The sequence below is a fragment of the Grammomys surdaster genome, unplaced genomic scaffold (genome assembly GCF_004785775.1).
Source record: "Grammomys surdaster isolate TR1022 unplaced genomic scaffold, NIH_TR_1.0 125941, whole genome shotgun sequence".
Taxonomy (NCBI): Eukaryota; Metazoa; Chordata; class Mammalia; order Rodentia; family Muridae; genus Grammomys; species Grammomys surdaster.
In genome coordinates, this window is record NW_021620763.1 from 2806724 (window position 1) to 2830248 (window position 23525).

Here is a 23525-nt window from a genome sequence, read left to right on the forward strand (position 1 = left end):
TATTCATGCCACCTTGGGAGACAGGACTGTGTGAGTGAGACTACCCCCATATGTTTGTCCCTCCTGTTCGCTCTCTTCTTCACAATGTCCTGCTGTAGTTAGAGGGTCCCACCATGCCAGTACCACAATATTTGGATCCTTAAGCCCATGAACCCCTGTATGCATCTCCCAGCCTCACATATCTTGTTCTTGCAACACGAAACAGCCCCAGGACAGCCACTGGGTTCATCATTACTTTGTGAAGGTTGAGTGACTTTAAATATGTTTGAATCCTCAGTGCTTTGTGTATAGCATAAAAACGGATGCACCCACAACTAATATTAGAATCCTCTGGGCCAAGTGGTAAAGACAAACTCTAGAAAGAAATTTGCCCAAAAGCAAAAAAAAAAAAAAAAAAAAATGAGGGGAAGAAATTTTAATTAAAAATAAACTGAGCTAAAATGAAAGCTATTCTGGCAACATTGGCTCATTAGGGGTATCTCCAAAGATAGATAAAGGCCCCTCTGAGCTCCACTTCCCTCTCCCCATTGGCTAGGGAAGAAGAAAGCAGAGCTCAGGATGAGTGGCAGACCAGGAAGTGTGTTGGTGTTAGTTTCCACGCTAAACATTTGGTCTAAGTTTCTAGGATTCAGGAAAAACAATGTGGGCGGTTTACATATTTGCACAGAGCTCGCTAAATCTCTGAACTCCCAGGGGAAAATATCTACACACTTCTTTAAACCTGGGGTGTGAGAATTTGTTCCCAGGAGCTCCAAAGGGTACTTCATGGTGTCAGGCTCTGGTCCTGCAGAGCAATCTTTTAATGCTAAAGAGAGTTATTTTTTTTATAAGCTGGAGTCTAAACTGGGCCTAACATGTAGCAATTGGAACACTTATTAGCATACTTATTGGAGGCCTTGTCTAACATTCTGTTTTGAAAGTCCAACTGCTATTTGAAACACGGGGAGACTTTATCACTCCGTGAATATCTTGAACAGACGGGAACACCCACTGCCACGGTGCCGTCTTACTGTGAGGTAATGACCACGAGGCATTTGAAGTGATGCTAGTGGAGGCTGAGCGTGATGATGATGTTAAAGAGGTGAGGGTGTGGCTCGTTATCTCCCTTCTAATTTTTAAACTTTGGTCACGAGTCATTTTTATAGCAAAAACAAACAAACAACATATATCATGATTGCTGTCTCTCACACTCAAAATGCAGACGCAAGCTTGATAATTTGCTCAACTCGTTTATGAAGATTCGTCTTCATTCTGCCTCTGTAGCTGGTGTGTGCATGCCTGGAGCAGTGGATGGGATCTCTCTCCTCTGGAGGGAAGAGCAATTTGCAGATTCCTTTAGATCCCCTTTTAGGTTTCTAATGCCAGTCTGTTTTATTTTTCTCTTTTGCTTTGAACTACCTCTGCTCTTGCCAGGGCCTCTTATTAAACACTAATGGTAATAGCTAACCCCTTTTCAGTACCCTCCATAGCCCAAGGCCTACAGCCTTAGTGTGGCCTTTGTTCAGTCCTCTCCACAAAGCAAAAATGTGGCTGCTAGTATTACCCTCATTTTTCCTGGAAAGAAACACAAAGGCTCAGAGAGGTCAAGAGTGCCGCCCAGAGTAATTCTGCCTCCAGGTCATGGTGGGTGTTATTCTTGCACTTAGTGTTGGGATGCCCAGGACACGGGAGCTCCTGATGTATTTACATGGCCCACAGGGCAGCCAGAACAGGACCTTGTACAATAAGCATTTGTTGAATGAATGTTTTCTCTACGTCTTGAGAGCTGGCCTTGCATTTATAGTTATTTAGCATATAGTTATTTTGTAGCATTTAAACATAAGAAGACTGTCACTTGCCAATGATAGATGATATATATATGCATATATGTATATATATATACATATATATACATATATATATATATATATAAAATTTTCCAAGATTAGTGGTTTTTATGGTGGTATTGTAAACAGAGATCTAATTAATAATTTTCTTTCCTTGTTCAAAACACACACTAAGCTAATTAGGACTGGCAGGCAAATATAAGCAGAAAGACAGAGAACATACTGAAAAGACTGACAGCCTTTACTCTAAAAACAAACACCCTAAGATTTAAATTATCAGGGGTTCTTTACTTTCAGGTTCATTTACTTTCCTTAATGAATCAAACAAACTACTATCAGATATTTGCCCAACTAGACTTTCTTCAGTATGGGCCAGCTGAAGAAAACCATAAGAAAAAGAAGTATATATTATGAATCATGTATGTGTTCATAGGCTCTCCTGTCTGCTGTCTTGTTTCCACTATGTAATAATTACCTTAGGGAAGTTTTATTTTATTTACACACACACACACACACACACACACACACCCTTGCACACGAATCCTTCTACCCATTTAGCTATCCATTTATCTTTCTATCCATCCTGCTAGCCAGCCAGCTATTTATGATGTGTTTGGAAGACCTTTGTTCTGGGCATGGTACAGGAGAATCAACCAACTCTGATCAAACAAGTAAAGTACTTTATAGTTCAGTTTCATCATCATATTTTAGAAAAGTCTTATTTACTTGAAGCACTTTTCTTCCATAACCTATAATCTGCAGCAAGAAGTGTGGCTGTGTCTGCTGCACAGTGTGACGTGTGGGAAGGAGAGACGCTTACCCTCCTCTGCAAGGCAGCTGGAGATGCAAGTGCTCTGTCTGTGAGTTGGTGGCTCACCCCACAGGACCAGACTACACCCGTGTTTGTGGCTGGTATGGGGCAAGATGGTACTGTGCAGCTGGGAGTCTCTTCTCCGGGCCCTGGGTACCATGGTAACAGAAGATTGGAGAAAGTGGACTGGGCCACCGTTCGGCTGGAGATTGCTTCTGCCATGGTCACAGACAGCGGTACCTATGAATGCAGAGTGTCAGAGAGACCTCAGAACCAGGCCAAAGATCTGCAGTCAACCCAGAAGATTTCAGTCACTGTAAAACCTCTGAGTGAGTCCCTGGGAAAAGTCCTTTTCTGAATGTGTGTCAGTCACCTTATTCTATACTGCAGTTTGAGTGATGTCATCCAGAACCCCTGCCAAAGGTACATGCATCCTGAGTGCCAGTAGTATGCGTACCCTGAGTGCCAACACTGTGTACCCTGAGTGCCAGCAGTATATGTATCCTGAGACAGGCAGAGCAGTATATGCAAATCAGGGATGTCAGCAACCTCTCAAGTTTATTCATGTTTATAATGATCATTCTAGAGTGATTGTTTACATTGTAAATTGTTCAAAGTTGAAAACAAACCCCTATGACTCAGAGTTAATTTACAGATGAGTGCAGCCAAGCCTGCCCCCTTCCGGCAGCAGCCCAGGTATCATGGAGTCTTCTCTAGCCAGGGCAAGAGCCCAGGGGGGTGGGGAGAGGAAGGAGGCCAGACCCTGGCTGCGCGTGGTGTCCCCATTCAGTGCAGCTGTCTAAGTGGTACACTGGAGAAACACTGCCTGTTTGTTGTGGCTGCTGAGAACAGTCGTAGGCGAGGGGGGAGACTTGGAGAGCTGAGGTTGAGATTCAGGACAGACTGTACTGTGGACCAACCTCTACCCCCAAATTCATGACACTCCAGGAACACAAATGTGTGGCCCTGTGTGAAGGGTGGCATTGAGAAAACTTGGAAGTCCCCGTGCTTGGACTCAGTAAACAGGAAGCGTGTCTCCCTTTCCTCCCCCAACAGAGTCAAGTGTACGAGTTAATCTGATGAGCCGCCAGCCACAAGTGATGTTAGCCCATACCTTCGACCTGTCCTGCATAGTGAGGGCCAACTACTCGGACCTCAAGCTGCCATTCTCTGTAACATGGCAGTTCCAGCCAGCTGGCTCTGGAGCCTTTCATCAGCTTATTCGGATTTCCCACAATGGCACAGTTGAATGGGGGGACATCCTCTCCCAGCTCCACAGGAAGATGAAGGTGTCACAGTCTTTCTTTCATTCTCAACTCCAAATCCATGATGCAGCTATGGAGGAGACAGGGGTGTATCGATGTAAAGTGGAGATTTATGACAGAAATTCCATGTGCACAAGAGGTCCAGCCAGGGTATCTGCCACCTCTAACCTAGTAATGATTTCTGTCACCTTTCCAGGTAAGTGATACTTGACATTGATCCCTGTTTAAAAAGAAAAGAAAATCTTTTTTTTTTTGGCCAGGTATGATGGTGCATGCCTATAATCTGAGTATTCAGGAGGCCAAGACAGGAGGATTGAGAATTTGAGGTCAGCCTAGGTTGAAATAGTGAGCCTCTGTCTCAAATAACAACAGAGCTCTTCCCACTTTGTGTAAACTATAGAAATAGACACAAAGTATCCACTCACCATGTTTGTTGTGGTAAAGTGAGCGTGATGTAATGGCATTAACATGCAGTTGGTACACATGGAATGGCCACATTGGCTACTAAAACAATGAAATAGTTCCATAGCAGCTAATAACCACTGATCTTTGACCTTTCCACACCTGCCATGAGTTCCCGTTACCAGCAGCCACATGATAGTTTGTGGCACAGCCGAACCTCAAGAGCCTCCTCCATCCAGGGGAGACAATATTTTAGGTCAGTCACTTCTGGTGCCTTAGCATCTTTTTTATATTTGGAAGTGGTAAGGATCATGTAAATTCTATTAGAAAACTGTCTTAGGGTTTTATTGCTATGAAAAGACAACATGACCATGGCAACTCTTATAAAGGAAAACATTTAATTTGGGGCTGTCTTATAGTTTCAGAGGTTTGGTCCACTATCATCATGGCTGGAAGCATGGCAGCATCCAGGCAGATGTAGTGCTGGAGAAGGAGCTGGCAGTTCTACATTTTGATCCACAGGCAGCAGAAAGAGACTGTGTGCCACACTGTGGCTATCTTGAGCAATAGGAAACCTCCAAGTCCACCTCCTCAGTGACACACTTCCGACAACAAGGCCACACCTACTCCAACCAGGTCACATCTCCTAATAGTGCCATTCCCTGTGACCAATAATTCAAACACATGAGTTTATAGGGGCCATACTCATTCAGACTACCACAGATATGCTTAGCTAGCTAGCTCTTTTAACATCACGTGTAAGAGAGAAATCCTGGTTCCAGTCCAATTCAGTCTTGACTCAATAATAGAACACAGAGGCTAAGAGTGAAACCCCACCTAGCTGAAGCTCTGCCGCCTTGGGCTTCCTCTCTCCTGACTTGCCTTGAGGGACTTTGAGATGGCTCAGATGTGATGAGCTCTGGGTTTTGCCAAGTTACTTAATCTATCCCTACCACAGTCACCAACTCCATAAATCCCTGATGTGCACTTGAACTGGGGCGTGTCTGTTGTGCACCAGAAGCAGATTCTCAGGCATGGCAGCCACCACCTGCTCTGTGCTGCTGACCAATGTTTTTGTTAATAGTCATGATCTTGCTAGTGATTTAATGCCTTAATTTATTTGTCCTTCCCATGATGTCTGAGATTGCTTCCACAAGTCTTCCTTTTTCTTGCTCTCAGCCTCGTAGCATGAGGTTTCCTTCCTAACACCATGGATTCCTTCTCATTCTCTTATGCAGAATTCTCCTCTGCCACTGAGTCGCTATATTAATTCTTTTGTTTGGTTTTGTTTTTTGACCATGTCTCATTCTGTAGTGCAGACTGGCCTGAAGTTCTCAGTCTTCCTGCTTCAACCCTCTGAGTATCCCAGTTACAGGTATATGCTACAATGCTTGGCTTTTCTTTTCTTTCCTTTCAACTCAGGCTAGTGTCAGACTTGTTAGGTGGCCAAGAACAACTTTGAAATTCTGATTCTCCTCCGTGGTCGTCAAGCATTCATCCCAGTGAGCCCAGTTTGTTTGTTTGTTTGTTTGTTTAAAACAATGCAACTGTTCATTTGGATTCAAGCTTAGGTGTGTCCTCTGATTCTCTGTGCTTTTCTAGGATAAAAAAAAAATGTCCTGTGGATACAATCTGCTTATTGACAACTTCTGTGTTCATCATCCAGAATAGTTTATCTTCTGGGCTTGGGATTCACATCTAACTGCTTCCCCTATATTCAGTGTCATAGTATCGGTCATTATCATTGTCCAAAGATGTCCCTTCCATATTGTTTATGATGTGGTGGTCCTCCCCACATCCCAGTGCCACAGATTGGAAACTGTGTCCTCCACATGTGCAAACTCCCACGGCAGGCATGAACGATCTTTTGTAATCCTCTGCACTTGTCTCTTTGTTACCTCCTACTTCCCATCCCAGATCTGACTTCCAGCCACACTCAATCGCCCGGTAATCCCCATTTCCTTTTATGTGGAATTCCTTTGCTCTTTATTCGTCAGAATGGCTGCTATTGATCTTCAAGACTCAGTTCAGAGTTACCTCCTCCAGGAAGTCTCCCCACACTCCTGGCCTTGGGTTGGATAAATCTGCTGGGTGATCCTGATATTCGTTACTTCACAGCATATCTCTGTCCTATATTAGTGACCAATTCCAGGAAGTCTTCATTCCTGTCCTATAACTTCCTCTAAACTGTGACTCACTGACAGGAGCTATTCACAAACTACCTAGAATAGTCTGGTGTGCGATACATAATGCGATTAAGTAATGTTTGTTGAGGGGAAAAATTCAGGAACACCAACTGGCAACATCAAGAAAAGTAGAGTGATCAACAAAAAATGGCAGAGAGATTTGTGACATTTATTGTGTATCTTAGGACAAAGGAAAAGCCACTAGAGTTAAAAGATAGCAGGCCCCATGCCCATTTGATAGTCTCAAATGGAGTGGCTGCAAAAAGACAGAATTGCAATAGTTTGTGAATAGCCTCGTCTTCTTTACTCACTTTGGAAGGCAGCTCTAACTAGACTTTGACAAATTGGGGATCCAGAAGTGGGTCAGATAGTAAACACAGGGAGACAGAGCTCTCAGAATGTCATTTTCTCTCAAATGATACAAATACGCTATGGAAGAGATCCCTCTGCCTAAATATAACAGGATTATCATGTGGAGGAAGAGCTGGGCTTTTTTCATGACTGCCCCCATCCCCGCACAGTAAGGTCAGAAGGAGGACCAGCAGATGGATGTTATGAAGAGAGAAACATCAACTTGCAATCACACAGACTTCTCACAGTCATGTCTGATCTTTCGACGTTGTAACACTACACTGTCATCCACAGAGTTCATGTACAACTGAAACACCAAAAGCCAAACAAAATTTCACAGTGTTTTAAGCACATTTACAATTTTGTGTTGGGTCACATTCAGAGCTCCTCTTAGCCACATGCTGCCTGCAAGATGGACAGAGTTCAGTGATGGAAGGGACAGCTTCCTCAGATTATGAGTCATACCAAAGTTGAATAAACAGTTAGGGCAGCTGCCGTGAGGGAACTCACCCACACGATGGTCGTAGAGCAGTGGTTCTCGACTTGGGGGTCGAGAGAAATCGTGCATATCAGATACTTGCATTGTGATTAATAACAGTAGCAAAATTACAGACATGAAGTAGCAACAAATAATTTTATATTGGGGGTCACCACAACATGAGGAAGTGTGTTAAAGTGTCACAGCATTAGTAAGGTTGAGAACCACTGCTGCTATAGTGGCTATTTGCCCTGGTTAACTAGCTTAAAATTTTGGTGTGTGTGTTTCTAGTAATGTAACTCTTTTCATTATTTTCCTTCAGAGAGCAAACTGAGAGTGAACTCAAGCAGTCGGGTCCAAGAGCTATCCATCAGCTCCAGTATTCAAATAGAATGTGCCATCTTGTCCCGATCTGCTGGAAACTTTCCGTTATCCATCATTTGGTACTTCTCTTCCATTTCTGCAAGTGCATCCAATCTGAAAATCCTAGAAATGGACCAAACCAATGTTGTAAAATATGGGGATGAATTTCAAACCCCTCGGAGCAAGCAAAAATTTTATTCTGAGAAAGTTTCTCAAGACTTATTTCTGCTGAACATTCTGAGCGTGGAGGACAGTGACCAGGGTCACTACCACTGTGCCATAGAAGAATGGCTCTTGTCTACAAATGGCACTTGGCAAAAGCTTGAAAGAAAGACTTCAGGACTCACAGAATTGAAACTCAGACCCACAGGTAAACCTTAGGAGAGTATTTGTCATACATCTTTCTATAGAATTTTTCTCCAGCGACGTTTAAGGTGTGACTATGAAGAGATTAAAAAATAAGATCTGGACCATAGAAATAATAGGCACCTACAAATGACTACAGGACCTGGTAGCCTGCCAGAGGAGGGGAGGTTGCTTAAGGTGAATCAGTATGAGGAGTCAAGCTCAAACAGGAACAAGATCCCTTTGCCTGGTTTGCTTATCAGCTTGGCAGCCTGGTCCAAGCAGCTGCCCAGGGAATCGTATCTCCAGATCTCTATAATAACAAGCTGTGTCACTCCAGTGGGGGCCCTACTGTAATTTGGCAGAGAAAGAGTAATACGAAGCATATTTCTCCCACTGTGAGCAGAAACTGTACAACTCTATGGGGATATGTGGAGAAATTGCTTTTCAACATTTGGCTGCCTAAACATAAGGCAAATAAGAGTAGTTAACCGTTGGAATGGCTTACTGGGGCAGTCTTCTCCACCTCTGGAGATCTTTAAAAGTGTAATGGAACTTCCATCCATTCCAGCTAGTCTACAAATGCTACTGTCTGAATGCAGACAGGTGTGACTGGGTCTCTCAGTCCTGGCCGGGTCACCTCTATCTGTTGATTAAAGTCAAATGGGTAGCACAGCTAAAAACTGGACAAGATCCAATAGTGTGATGTAAATAACTCGATCCAATGTGGTGCTTAAAGTACTGTTTTCAAGATGACATTTTTTAAAAAAGCCCCTAAGATTATAACTGGACATTCCTATATGCTAGAAATAGGACTGCAAAGGTAAGAGAGACAGGGCTTTTGCTTGTGGCGAGCTCACAGGCTGCAAGAGAAGCATAAGAGAAACCGGCTCAGGAGTGATCTTTTCCTCTGTCCTTTCTCTTCAGGTCCTTCTCATTCTCTATTAAGCTTGAGTGCTCCCCACGGAGTAATCCTGGGCTCTTCTTCTTAGTTTCTGCTTCTCTCAGAACTTCTAAAACCCTGCCCTGGCGTTCACTATTGTCTACAAGATAATCATCCCAAATCTTTGGATTTAGATACTCTGAGCCCTGCGCTTTTACACTCTACTGTTCACTTCTACGTGGATGCCCCAGAGACCCCCACCCCCATTGCGTTTATTATCTTTTCTGCCCCTCGTGGTTACTTTGTCTTTCTACATTCTGGATCTGTGTGACTGATATCTCTTGCCTTCCAGTTGTCTTAGGCAAACACTTGACTGTGTGTGCCTACATGTTTTTAAGGAAGCAACATCCCTTGGCTGAGGCTAGTGTTTCTAAGGTAGAAAGAAATGTGGCTTCAGGATTAGATCTTTTAGTGTATCAAAAAGTTTTCACGGTCGGCACTGTTAGGTCAATTGGATTGGGAGGCACCTAGGAGGATAGTAAAGTCCACTTCAGGTGGGTTTATAAGAACATTTCTAGAATGGATTAGCTATGGGGAGATCTACCTGAATATGTGTGGCCTCATCAAATAGCCTGGGGTTGGGGGTGGGAGTGTCTGGGTGTGCCAGACAGAATAAATAGGAAGAAGAAGGAAGTCCCTGGGCATTAGACTTCAGCGTGCAGCTTAGAACAGACAACACCAGACCAAATGGTTCCAAAGAGGAGGGGGGTTATTCAGGGAAGAGGGCAAAGGTGGGGAGAGAAATGAGAGAAGATAGTGGAGAAAGAGGAGAGAGAGAGGAGAGAAGTGGAGGCTGGCTATGACCACATGGAGAGAGGGGGAAGGAAAGGGGGGAGAGGCGAGGGGACAGAGAGAAGCTAGAGGCAAGAGAGCAAGAGAGTAAGAGAGTGAGGAGGAGGCAAGCAGCCCCTTTTATAGTGGGCATGCCTACCTGGCTGTTGTCAGGTAACTGTGGGGAGGAGCATACCTGGGTGTTGCCAGATAACTGTGGAGGTGGAGTTTAGACAGAATACTAACATTCCCCCGTTTTAGTTTAATTAAAAGAGAAAAATTAGAAAGAGGTGACTGCAAAGGTCGCCGTGATATCTGGCTACTTCCTGCTGGCATTGGGGTGAAGTGTCTTTAGGGGGAACCTAGAAGAATGAGTATGGAGGGTGTTTGTCTGGTCCGGTCTTAGGAGAATTGGCTGTTTCCTGCTGTCCAGGGTCTATGGAGTGAGCCATCTGAGGATAGGTCAGAAGGAACAGGTCCAGTAGAAGCAGCTGTGTGTGTGACAGGAGATGGAGCATCTGAAGGTTCCTTCTCTGGAGCTGTTTTAGATGTTCCTGGACTTGACAAGATCTGGATGGCATCTATTTGGTCCATGAGAGGTAGATCTGAGTGGGTTTCCTGTAGCTTATAAGTTTACAAAAGAGATAACAGCATGAGTTAACAACACGAGCAGTCTTTAAGATTAGCCTTTGTTGGGTCATATAGTGGAATGTTTTATTAGAGTTAGGCAAGTTTATAGGAACTCAGGTAATATTAGGACAGTGGCATAGCAAGAAGAGAAAATATGAAGCATTTAATTGATGGCAACTGAGTTTAGGTAATGAGATAATATCTGTGAAAGCTTAGCTGTCAGTGTAGTCAGAAGTCTGAGAAAGAGTAAGCAATAATCTACCAGTTATATATTATTTTTAAAAAATGACAGAGTCCACTAGCCAACAGTTCCCATGGTCTCCATAGTCTCTTGGGTGAAGTCAGTTTGGCTTCCAAGCACAGAAGACACAGGGCTTTTTCTGTGGAATAGATACATGTGACATGAGAAATGACTTACCTTGGTTTGACTTAGCTAAGTCATTTGACTCAGGGCATCCAGTCTAGCCCACTGCATTTGTTAGTGACTATATCATCACATACAATCCAGGCTGTATCTTCTAGGTGTCTGGTGTTCAGATCTTCTGAAACCATCTTGGGTCAACCGTTAGAGACTTTGGGAATTCTGTCGGCCATAAGCTTAAAAAATACTATCAGCAGACTTCTGACAAGATTGAGAGCCATAAGGATTGGTTGTAACTGAATAGAATTTAATAGCAGTATTAAAAATCTACTAAGACAGAGTCTTTCCTATCCTGTCTTAAGTAAATTTGGCGGGTTGTGTAGGTAGAGAAAAGCACATTTTTGTATTAGCAAAGAAACATTTGGCTAGGACCAGAATAAGAAAGCTGGATGGTATGGCTGGTGGGGGGTTGTGTGGCAGGGACAGCAAGGCGGGACTTCCTGCTAGCGCCAGAAGTCGCTGCCCAGTGTCTGTGGTGACTGGAGTTTGCAGTGGGCAAGGAAAAGCAAGCATGTCCCATATCACAGCAACATTCATGTTAGTTGTTTTTGTAGCAGAAGGCACCGCTAGCACTCACTTTATAGGTCCCCGGCAGAGAGGGAGAGGGAATGCCTCCCTCACATGCTCAGGTAGCCAAGCCTTTTGTGTGGGTGATTGTGCATGTGAGGAAGCAAGTCTAGCTAGTCTGATGTAAACTGCAGACGTCTGCTAGAGTCTCAGCAATTCCCCCATTTTGGTTTAATTAAAAAGGAAAATTAGAAAGAGGTGTGGGGTTGAGCAGGTTTCATGGCTAAGAGAACCTGGGGTGGGGAACAGGCAGAACACATGGAAGGAGTATAACGAAGGTAGATAAATGCTCGAACATAGGGGATTTGTTTCCATTTACCAGACTGCTGGCAGTATGTGTTAAGATCTCTTAAAATAATTGGGTCTAGCGTGCCATTAAGTGGCTACTTTAGTCCATTATCTAGAGGGTATCGAATCCAGACCTTATTGCAGAGGTGTATCAATTTGGAAGGCCTCAAATCAGGCGTTAATTTTTAGAGATTTGAGGTTTTTCAGTAGACAACCCAGTGGGGTGTCTGTGGGTACAGTCGAAGACAACGTGGTACCCACTGGGTGACGTGACTGTTACCGAGCTATCAGTTGGCGTCCCGAAAGAAAAGCTGGCAACGAAAAATCAGGCTCAGGCTAGATGATCAGGTCATCACAAGAATATCTAGGAGCCTCCGTGGAGCTAGTCCGCCAGAAAATAGCCCACCTGGTACCAGGATTTCCAGCAGCTGCAAGAGCTTGGGGGGAGGGGAGCTGGGAGCTATTTCTGAGAGGGAAATCACCCAATGGCCAATGTCCTAGGTCGTAGTTCAGCTAGAGGCCAGTCATATGGACTGGGGCAATGAAAAGCCAACCCCTTAGCCCAGGGAAGGCTGGCCAGACCCTAACTGGGTGTTTAGGGTTCCTCCCGCCAATTGGAAACTCCTTACCAATTAATACGCTGATGTGTGTTTGCGGGCTTGTGCAGTCTGGTATCAGGAAAGGTGGAACCATGAGATCTGTGTAGACCTGTCTGGCTGCCTAGCCCACGTGGCAGAGCACCATGTGGAGGCCACAGCAGCACAGCTCATGTGGGAACTTTGGGAGCCTCTCAGCAGCGGATGGAGTTGATCTGCAGCAGCGGGGAAATTCACACAGTCAGTGATGGCAGGTAGCAGCAGATGAAGTCCACGTGGTGTAGTGGTGGCAGCTGCGGTGGTGGGGTTGCAGCAGGCCACATGGCGTTGGTCTTGTACAGTCACAGCAGCCTCACAGCAGCTGGCTGCGGCTGCCGGTGGCCTAATGGGTCTCGCAGTTCCTGAAGTCTTCGTATCCCGGGTTTTGGCACAAATATTAGACTTTGGTGTGCAGCTTAGAACAGACAAGACCAGACCAAACAGTTCCAAAGGGTAGAGGGGGTTTATTCAGGGAAGAGGGCAAAGGTGGGGAGAGAAATGGGAGAAGATGGCGGAGAAAGAGGAGAGAGCAAGAGAAGTGGAGGCTGGCCATGACCACGTGGAGAGAGGGGGAAGGAAAGGGAGGAGAGGCGAGGGGACAGAGAGAAGCTAGAGGCAAGAGAGCAAGAGAGTAAGAGAGAGGAGGAGGCAAGCAGCCCCTTTTATAGTGGGCATGCCTACCTGGCTGTTGTCAGGTAACTGTGGGGAGGAGCATACCTGGGTGTTGCCAGATAACTGTGGAGGTGGAGTTTAGACAGAATACTAACACTGGGTGTAGCTATGCTCTCTCCTCTTCTTTGCCATCATCCTCAGAGCAGTTTTGCCACATGCTCCAACACTATGAAATCCTGCCTCACCTGTGGCCCAAAGGCTAGATGACTTTGGACTAAAATCTCTGAATCTATCAACAGAATAAACATTTCTTCCTCTTAACTCTTTCTTTTAAGTATCTGTTACAACAGCAGCAGCAACAACAACAACAACAACAAACTAATATGGAAAGTTGATTCCAGAGAGGTGGGGGTCAATGCTGTGACCCAGCCTGGCGAAGTTGTTTTAAGCATTTGAATCTGGTTTGAAGGAGGTGTTTGGAAGAGGTTGAGGAACCAAGCCAAACAGTTCTAGAATGGGCAATCCTGGTGAAAGAAAATGCTGGTGGGAATATGGACAGAGAGACCCTGCTCATGAGATTTTACATGGAAATGGGGGCTTTACTGGGAAGTGGTCTAAAGGTCATTCATGTCGAGTTCTGGCAAATATGTTGTTCATTCCCTGAGACTTGAGTGAGGTTGACCTCAAAAGAAAAAAAAATAAAATCACAAGGCAAGTCAGGCTTGGTTACTATGCCTTCCTTTTAGCCAGGTTTACAGTGACAACTAGCGACAAAACAGAGCAGAGAGATGTGAAAACATTGGCATCCGCCCAATAAAGGGGCTCGTGTAAAGTTGAGGAGTGAGGAGTCGAGGAAAGTTGGCCGTTAGAGATTAGTGCTGCATACTTTGCACCAGGACAAAAGGAAAAGCACTTTGGAGGCATCTCAGGAATTGGCCAGACCCACCCATCACAGACTCAAGGATGGCAAAGAATAAATTCATTGAGGAAATTTTTGCTTGAAAGCCAGGTGTGGTGGCATTCAGCTAGGAAGATTGAGGCAGAGTAGGACATCTTCAAAGACATCCTGACTTACAGAGTGAGTTCCAGACTACACTGAGCTACTGTGATTTTTTTTTTTAAAATGACTTTCCCTTGAGGTGAGAGCAGTATGACTGGAATTCCCTGCTCACGCTGAGCTCCATAGGAAGTCAGCTCCGTAGGATCCATTTTACTGGGTGCAGCTGCATAGGCTCTAAGAGGCCACTGAAGCTGTGGTCCAAGGACTCCTAACCAAAAGGCAAGCCATCGACGTGGCGCTGGTTTTGTAGACATGCAGAACACAGGACTTATTGGATCATGGAGCCTGAAACCACCAGCCTCACAGTAACTTTGCTTCCTTAAGTTGTCTTGCTCAGGTATTTTTGTTGCAGTGATAAAAAACTGACTAACCTAACACAGTGACATTCCTCAACTTGAGAATGCTTGTAGTTGGCCAAAGTCTCTTAAAATACCGAGGGTACCAAGCTCCTCCAAGTGCTCGCCGTGTGACTGTGGGTTACAGCTGAACACCTGGGTTAGGGAATGGATTACAGAATAAACTGCCAGGAGATACTGTGCCCATCACTGTGGCAGGAGCTTTTTCCTCAGGTCAAAAGAAGAAAGACTTTCAAGAAGAAAATAAACCTTAGTGACAAAGGCCAATGAGAAAACAAAACCATGATTGAAGGGGTCTCTTGATATTGCAAATGGACCTTGGTCAAGTTTTGGGATGGATTAGAAACCAATTTGCAACCATATGGGGGCAACTGGAGGCAAGGACACAGAGAAGTTTATGTGAATTAAGATTTTACATGATTCCCCATGAAGAGCAAGTAAATACTAATTAGACTAAACATAGTCTAAGATCAGGGGAAAAGGTTGAAAAACAACAAAACAGGTTAATAAATGAATGTTTGGTGGAGTGAGAAATGCATTATACAACGTAATGTTCCACCTTGACTTTCTGTTGTTCTTCGTTATAAATCCTGGGGATTTAATTCCAAGTCCTCTGCTGCTGGTTAGTGGAGGAGGGGGAAGGAGGAAGGCCAGAGCTGTTTAAAGCATACTGATTAATAACTGAGTCGAGATTATTAATCCCAAGGAGATTAATAATCCCCTTGGGCAATATTCTGACACTGGTATCAATGTTCTGTCTCTCAGTGTGAACAAGAAGATGATATCTGGGCGTGGTGGGGGAAGGTGATTTCATAAGGACTGGTACTGCTGTAATACTTAGCTTGGTGGAGTACTGAAAGTTGTGGAATGAACAGCACCTGTGGCAAATCAAAGAGGAAGTTCAAAGTCGGGCAAAAGCTGTGAGCCCGGCTGAGGTCGTGTCTATTTTAGCAGTAGGCTCTATCAGGCAAGAGGCTAAAGGAGGGAAGTGGTTAGCTTGGTTGGCAACAGAGAATGTTCTGGCAAGTGTGACAAAAAGGAGAAGCATCAAAGGAAAACATTCATGATGAAGGTTCTCATGTCTGGAGAATCCCAGATGAGTGAGATCTCCCAGTGGAAAGGATAGGGCTCAGGGGTGACCAGGCCAAAAGTCTTGCTCTTCTCTAACTGTCCACCACTTTGCCTCCTAGGAAGTCAGGTCCATCTCTCCAAAGTAAGCTGGACAGGAAACACTACTGAGTATGGAGAGGCGGGCTTCAGCTGCAGCCTAGACGGCTCAGGCAGCACAGCCTCCCTGTACTCTGTGACGTGGTACCGGAGCAGAGGAACCGCCATGGCCACCGATGCCACCGGGAGTCAAATGCTGGTGCACCTGCAGTATGATGGCTTGCTGCAGTATGGCCAAGAAGAGAGCAGGAGGCCCCTGCAGTGCTACCGATCCTCTCCCACAGACTTCGTCCTGAAGCTGCATCGGGTGGAAATGGAGGATGCTGGGATGTATTGGTGCAGGGTGGCTGAGTGGCAGCAACATGGCCACCCAGGCAAGTGGATCAACCAAGCCTCAGATGAGTCACAACGAATGGTGCTCAGGGTACTGCACTCAGGTAACTTGGGGGTAACTTAGCCACTGGCTCAGGGGTCATGGCATGGCATATCTGGTTCCCCTCTGCCATTCCTGCTAGCCTTGTTTCCTTCTTTCTTCTGGCTAATGACAATATTTCACATTCTTCAAAGAAGATAACTTTCTCCATAATAACTCATTTCAACCAGCAAGGTCTGCATGAGGTTTGGGCACAGACACCTGACTAATAGGCACATCTTCTGTTCTGACCTTCCCTGCCCAAGCAAAGAGCCATCAGCATCATGTATGCCTCTGATACCCAAATAGCATGTGCAGCCAGCATCCTTACCTCTTGGCTGATGCTCTAATCTCCAGATGCTGTTTTGTAGTGGAAAAGAAAACGAGGCAGAATAAGAGGATAGTTGTGTGATGGTAGTTCTGAAATTTGACCCAACTGAACCAGAGTCAGTTACACCCAAATACTCTCTTGATCAAAGGAAGAAAAGAGCCCAAACACTCTTCCTCAAAGAATCAGTGCTGCGTGCTTCTCTCTCTCTCTCTCTCTCTCTCTCTCTCTCTCTCTCTCTCTCTCTCTCTCTCTCCTCATGAAACAGCCAAGGCTTTGATAATGTTACTGGTCAAACATACCCAACTTAGAGAGGCAGAATGATTGCTGTGGCTCAAAGCTTTAGAGACACTGGTCTACCATCATTTGGCCCTGTGACTCTGAGTCTGCAGCAGCATACCATGGCAGGAGTGTGAAGCTGAGCAAAACCACTCACCCCATGGCTAAGAAGTAAGAGAGAGGGGAAGAGGAAGGGCTGGTGTCCCGCTGTCCCATTCAATGATGTGCCTTTAAGAACATGAAGCTCTCCTACTAGAACCATCTCTCACTAGGCACCATTACCTCCTCATAGAGCCAAACTGAAGAGCAAGCCCTTTACACATGGACATTTTAGGGCACAGGATGGTCATTAAGACCCAAATGGTAGCAATGGTCATTTGGTGTCCTCTTTCCATTGTATTATCGTGTCTTGGAAGTCAACAAAGAGAGGACAATGTCACAAAGAGTTGCCTTCTCGGCTCCAACAAAGAGAACCACCACTCAAAGGCCTTTGACCTAAGAGTGACAGTTCTTTGTATAGGGAAGTCATCCTCAGCCACTGCCTCAGCCTAGTGTGTATCAGACATGTGACGGGCATCTACTAAGCATGTGTTACTAAGAGTGGTCTCTTCCAGCAAGACCAATACATTGTGGCTGGCTAGAGGATCAGTCAGCTAATTATCTTAGCTACTTCTTTCCATTCCAGTGAGACTCAAGTAGGTGAAAGGTGAACTACAGGCTTATGTCAGAAAAGGAAGACTGGAGAAATTAAGACAAAGTCTTGGTACTATACCACAGGAGAGATAAACGGGATTTATCATAAAATTGACATTCCTTGGAGACCAGCTGGCTTTAGCGACAGTTCTTGAAAGGAGAAGGGTACATATGGCAATTTCTCACCATATTTAGTTAGGGTCTGTCTGAAGTGTTCCCTAGGGCTCCACCATCTTCCCCCCTGTCTAATGTTCAGGGCTCCATTTTCCTTCCCTCAGGTTCATTCTTCAATAATTTTTTTTCATGTGCCCAGGCAGAAGTTTTCTTGTCAGCTTCTCATTCCCACAATTATAGGGTATTCCACACATCTGGGTACATCCCACAAACGTTTTCCTCTGCAATTCATGGGCCCCATAGAGTCAGCAGTTTTTGCAGCAGAATAAATAGGTAACAAAGGACAGATTCCGTGACTAGCAAGTATATCCTCTATGAGACAGGTGAGGTGCTGCACAGCATATCTATGTGACAGCATGGAGAACAGGTGTAACGGAGGAACTCTGGAAGGAGACATAAAAAAAATAGAGTCACTTTTGTCTGCTCTGAAAATGCTCACAAGCCTGTGCCATGACCAGCAGGGTTTTCAATGTGACTAACATCATGTGTTTCCAAGGTAATCCTATGACTGAGTCCCTGGCCTGCTCCACCTTGCTGCTCCTGGTGATGGTGAGGAACACAGTCTAGAGTGATAAAAAGTCCTTAGAGTTTGGAGTCCATAAGCCTAAACTCAGATTACAGTCCTACCATGTATTAGCTGTATCTTCAGACTGTGTTTCCTTGGATGGCATTTGGCTTTCTCATAAAAAGAGGATCATAATACAAATATGTTTTGAAAAACCTAGTACAGACACTGGTATATTATAAGTTTTAGATAAATGTTAACCCCTTTGTCTTTATGCCTCCAGCCAAACTCGTTACATACACATACATACACTGTCATAATTTCTTTTCATGTTGCTGCCATAAAACCTTTTGACAAATGTGACCTAAGGAGAGAAAAGGTTAATTCTGTCTCCTAGTTCAAAGATACAGTTCACTTGAGTGGTGCACACCTTTGATCTCAGCATTTGGGAAGCAGAGGCAGGCAGATCTCCAAGTTGGAGGCCAGCCTTGTCTACAGAACAAGTTCCAGGACAGCCAGGGCTATACAGAGAAACCCTGTCTGGAAAAACCAAAAGAAAAAAAAGACGCAGTTCATGATGGTAAGAAAGTGGAGGTGGCGGGAGCTAGCCGGGGTGAGTGTCACTGTGTCTGCACTTGGGGAGACACCAGCAATGAGTGCTTATACTTGGCAAACTTTCTCCTCTTTCAGAATCTGAGTGTAAGGAATGATGTCACCCACAGTGGGCAAGCCTTCACACCCCAATTAGCATAATCAAGATAATCCTCCACGGATTTGCCTGTTTCCTAGGTGATACCAGGTTCTGTCAAGCTGAGGACTCTAGCCATCACATATGCATACGTAATATGCTTATACCCATCTATGTGGCAGACTTTTAACATTTACTCAATAAGTAAATTGTATGAGATCCAAGCACACAAAAGTGTATATGGTAGAGATCGTTCCCACAGAATGGTGAGAGTTGACCCCTCTGTGATAAGTATCCTCAGAGAAGTCGTCCCAGGATGCTGAGGGACCAACTGAACTGGAGTGAAGGGTCAAGAATGGATGCCATCTGGGAAGGTTCTCTAGAACATGGACATACGGGAAGAAGGAAAAATTTTAGGAAATGGTACACAAGATGGCAAAAAAAGATACAAAACTTCATGGCAGAGCGAGGGAACCTCAGTGGTTGAGAACGCCTGGAACTCAGTGCACAGGCTAAGTGATGGGAGCACGGGCGTGGAATGGCACAGAGCTAAGATGGGCTTGGTGTCTAAAGTGAGGGAGGGGTACTGTATCATGGCAGTTATGAGTGCTACTGAATAGGTTCAGGAGCGGTAGTTACTCCCTCAGAGTTACGTTTAGAAGGTTCCCATTGGGTGCAGCAGTGAAGCTGAGGTAGAAGGAGGCAGACAGAGCAGGGTGAGCTACGTGAACCTGTAGATGAGAAGAGGCAAGATGGGGGCCTGAGCCCAGGCAGTGTTAGTGAGGAGGCAAGATGGAGGCCTGAGCCCAGGCAGTGTTAGTGAGGAGGCAAGATGGAGGCCTGAGCCCAGGCAGTGCTAGTGAGGAGGCAAGATGGAGGCCTGAGCCCAGGCAGTGCTAGTGAGGAGGCAAGATGGAGGCCTGAGCCCAGGCAGTGCTAGTGAGGAGGGATGAGTGAGCAGTAGGCTGTCAGAGGTTGCTAGCTAGCTAGACATCTGTGGGCAGTGAGTGAGCAGAAGAGGCAAATCAGTGTTGGGACTAACGTGGATCATGAGGCCATTTACCAAGCAACCAAACCAAGGCTTAGAGGAGGAGATTGGTCCGATTTGTGCAAGTTGAGCTGGACCTCAACTCAAAAAGAGTTTCCAAGAAGCGTTTATCTAGGAGATAGTGGAAGTTCCAAGTGTGAACCACACCTGACTTGTACACTAGGAGCTATCAATGTGTGGCCAGTAATGCTCATGGGAGAACGCCCGAGGTAAAGTACCAGGCATCAGTGGTGGAGAATCAGAATAGCTATCAGGAGGCAAGAGAAACTCAAGAGGCTGAAGAGTACAAATAGACTGTTTAAGATAAGAATGGGAGAGCCGAAGAGATGCCTCAGGGCTTAAAGACACAGCTGTGTAACCATGATAACTGGAGTTCAGGCCCTAGGACCTCTGCAACAAGTCAGGCATGACCTCATATGCACGTGTGACCCCAGAACTATTGGTGGCAAAGTTAGAAAGCTCTCTGGGTTTGCCCGCTGCCAGACTAGGTAGAAAGTAATATGAACTACAGGAGAGACCCTGACTCAAAAGGATAAGGCAGAGGGTGGTAGAGGAGAACACCTGCACTACACACACACACACACACACACACACACACACACACACACACACGGGGCGGGTGGGGGGGAGAACGGGGACATCTACCCTGGATCTAACATGGCAAGGGCAGAAAAGCAATATGAAAGTCAGCCTGAGGTGGCTGAAGAGTGTGGAAACACACATTAGGTCCAGGTTACTTTCTCAAGAGCTGTAACAGGCAAGAGAGAAAACCATAAGAAACGTCAGGAAGCATGGATAAACGCGTTTCAGTTATTCTGCTTGAGGTTCAAGTTGGTAGGCTTGGGAGCATGTTTACAGTACAGAGAGGAAGAGACAGTGGGGTTGGGGGAGATGAAGTCCATACAGCAGCCCAGCATCTGGCTGTGAAGGCAGCCCTTCATGCTCCACCATGATATACTTCCTGGTCCGCATCTGAGCCTTTGTGGTTCTCTGACTTCCTCAGACATCACCTGTATCATACACATCACCACTAGGGGGCACCCAAGAGAAGCACAAATGCTTGCTGCTCACAGTTGTATTCCTGCTGACTGGCAGCTCTGCATGTTGGTAGACTCCAGATCAAATACAGCTTATAACTGCTCTTCATCACCATCTCCCCTATTTGACCACACCAGATGGGGTTAGTTTTAGAACTACACGAAAGAGCCGTGGATCACATGGCTTGAGTCGAGGCAGAGCAGACATATCCTGGACCTTGCTTCCCTCTTAAATCCCAGTTATTTCTTTACAGAGACTCACTAGGGTGAGGGCTATGGGGTGGAGCCTTTTCACCTCACCTTCAGATCCTAAGTACAAATGTGGTTTTTGTTTTTATTTTTGTTTTTGTTTTTGGGTTAAGGTTTCATAGCTCCCAGGCTGTTTTAACACATGCTATGTAGGATAAGCTTGAACTTCTGATCCTCCTGCCTCTACCCCCTGAGTGCTAGGATTACACATCTGCCCTATTACAGCATACATATATAACATGAGGGTTCAGACCCAGGCTTTTGTGCATGCCAAGCAAACACATTACCTAAATGTTGCATTCTGAAAGTTTGTCTTGATGCAGTGATAGGCTAGTCCATAAGGCTTTCTGGGAGGTTGGATTAGTTGTGGCAGCATAATACTCATTACCACATCTCAGCTTTTATTTACATAAGAATTTACTGAGAAATGAATTCTTAAAGGAGACGTGCATTCCTCCCACACTGAAGTTTCTAGAGAGGCCATTTGTTTATTTTCTACTGTGTACTCAACAAGGTCTGGCAGGAGGCACTGAACTAACACTTGAGAGAATGAACAAGCACTCCTTCAATTAGGTTAAAACAGGAAGCTGTCAGGGGCCGCCCACTCCGGGATGTACTTGCCGCAGAGTAAACCCCACTTTTAGTTCTTGGCAGGAGCCAGATCTCTCAAGTGACCTCATATGGCCCAAGTTCTGAATGGAGGTAGAAAAAGGCTGAAGACATCTTTATCCTCTCTCTCTCTCTCTCTCTCTCTCTCTCTCTCTCTCTCTCTCTCTTTCTCTCTCTCTCTCTCTCTCTTATAAGTAGCATTTCTGAGAGAATGTCCAAAAGAAAAGCTCTTCCTGGTGTGCCTGGCCCTGGGCAGAAGGAAGCAATTTCTAAATGACTGCTCAAGATGCAGTGAGTTCATTACATTTTTGGCTTCGTTCTGCAGGCCTTGTTCTTTGGGGCACTTACTTGGATTGATTCAAAATGCCAACCTGTAATGTTTTTGAGTGTCACCAGTTCTCATCCAAACATGGGTGAGAGGCAGATGGTGGGAAATGGGCACCGTAGCATCCGGAGCTAACAGTGCCCTTCCCTGAGAGGTCATTTAGAAGCACTGGAGCTGACAGTTGCCTGCACTTGGCCAACTCAGCACTGTGCAGAGGGCACTGTGCTGCCCTTTGGTAGCAGACGGCTCTAAATGGAGCAGCCTCCTCCCATGAAGGTAGTTCTTTCATGCTGAAGGCTAGAGTCTCAGGGGCAGAATAGCCCAATGCCAGATTTCTTTCTATGTCCTGTGTGCCCGCCCCTGTCACCATAATCATATGCCATCCCAGGATCTGTGAGACTCACACAGACTCACCTTCTGATTCCCTACACCCAACTAGAAGGAAAGCCCGTGGATTGGTTCCTTTGCTATTGCTATGATAAGACACCATGACCAAGGTAACTTGTAGAAGAAATAATTTGTTTGGGCTTATAATTCCAGAGGGTTAGAGGCCATGATGGCAGAGCAGAGGCAGCAGGTAGTGGGTGTGGCAACTAAAACAGACAATGAGGGCATACATCCTGAACTACTACAAGCACAAAGCAGAGAGAGCCAACTAGAAGGGCGTGTGGATCTGTAAACTCTCAATGCCTGCCACAGTGACATACTTCCTCCAGCAAGGCCACACCTCCTAAACCTCCCCAAACAGCACCAAGAATTGGGGATCAAGTGTTCAAGTGCCTGAGATGGATGGGGATATCTTACTTAAATCACCAAAGCCGGGTCTCCAAAGGAGTCACTTGACTTTCCCAGTGAAGGGTGAGATTTAGCCATGGAAGAACGTAAGAAGTCTGTTGTGGTTGTCTGTGGGGGAAAAAAGGCGCAGTGGTGGAGGAGTCCCAGAGGCTTTCCGAGCTGGCAGATTCCACATACAAGAGAAAGGTCTGAGGTTCCAGAGACTAGAGGCTTTGATGACAGCAGACCCCCAATGACTCGAGAAAGTCCTTGATTCCAAAAGGGTTTATTGTCGTGGCGGATGGTGAATGGATCTGGAAGTACACTCCCCCCACCCCCAAACTCAGGGCAGTCCTGAGTTAAATAGTGAGGGAGAAAGGGGGAGAGTCTGGGGAGGAATGTTTCATTTGCTCCACCCTCTGGCCTTTATTAGTATGTAAATCCCTAGGGCCTGAGGCCTATGGTCACACCCACTACCTGTGCACTTTGGGAGGGGCTGTAATGTCCTACGTGACTGAACAATGTAGGTCTATGGAGATGAGACTGTGTGTCAGGACTCTGGGTTCTGGGGACATGGCCGAACGCCTGCTGTTTCTCACTTAGAATCTCGGGGTTCCAGGCCCATGACCAGCCATGAACCAGGATACCCTTACGCAGTCCCACAGTTGTCAGCTTCCCCCGTTTCTGGGACAGAAGACCTGAGATAACTTCTAAGGAAGAAAGGAATGCTTTTTCTCATTGTTGGGGAGTTTTCAGGCCATGGGTGGTTGGTCCATGGCTTTGGTCTGGCAGCAAGGTGGGTAAGAGGGTGTGGCACTTGAAGAAGCTTCTAACCTCTTGGCATCCTGGAAGCAAAGAAAAGGGGGGAAGGGAGGGAGGTAGAGAGAGAGAGAGAGAGAGAGAGAGAGAGAGAGAGAGAGAGAGAGA

At 45.6% G+C, this 23525-nt stretch overlaps 1 protein-coding gene across 1 annotated transcript in view; it reads left to right on the forward strand.

The window, feature by feature from the left end:
• Positions 1-23525, forward strand: part of Cd101 (CD101 molecule) — a 40571-nt gene that overhangs the window by 13662 nt on the left and 3384 nt on the right. Inside the window, exons 5-8 of the mRNA XM_028752987.1 lie at positions 2589-2966; positions 3694-4098; positions 7642-8052; positions 15501-15914. Coding sequence (XP_028608820.1) covers positions 2589-2966; positions 3694-4098; positions 7642-8052; positions 15501-15914 — 1608 coding nt within the window. The remainder of the gene's footprint in view (positions 1-2588; positions 2967-3693; positions 4099-7641; positions 8053-15500; positions 15915-23525) is intronic.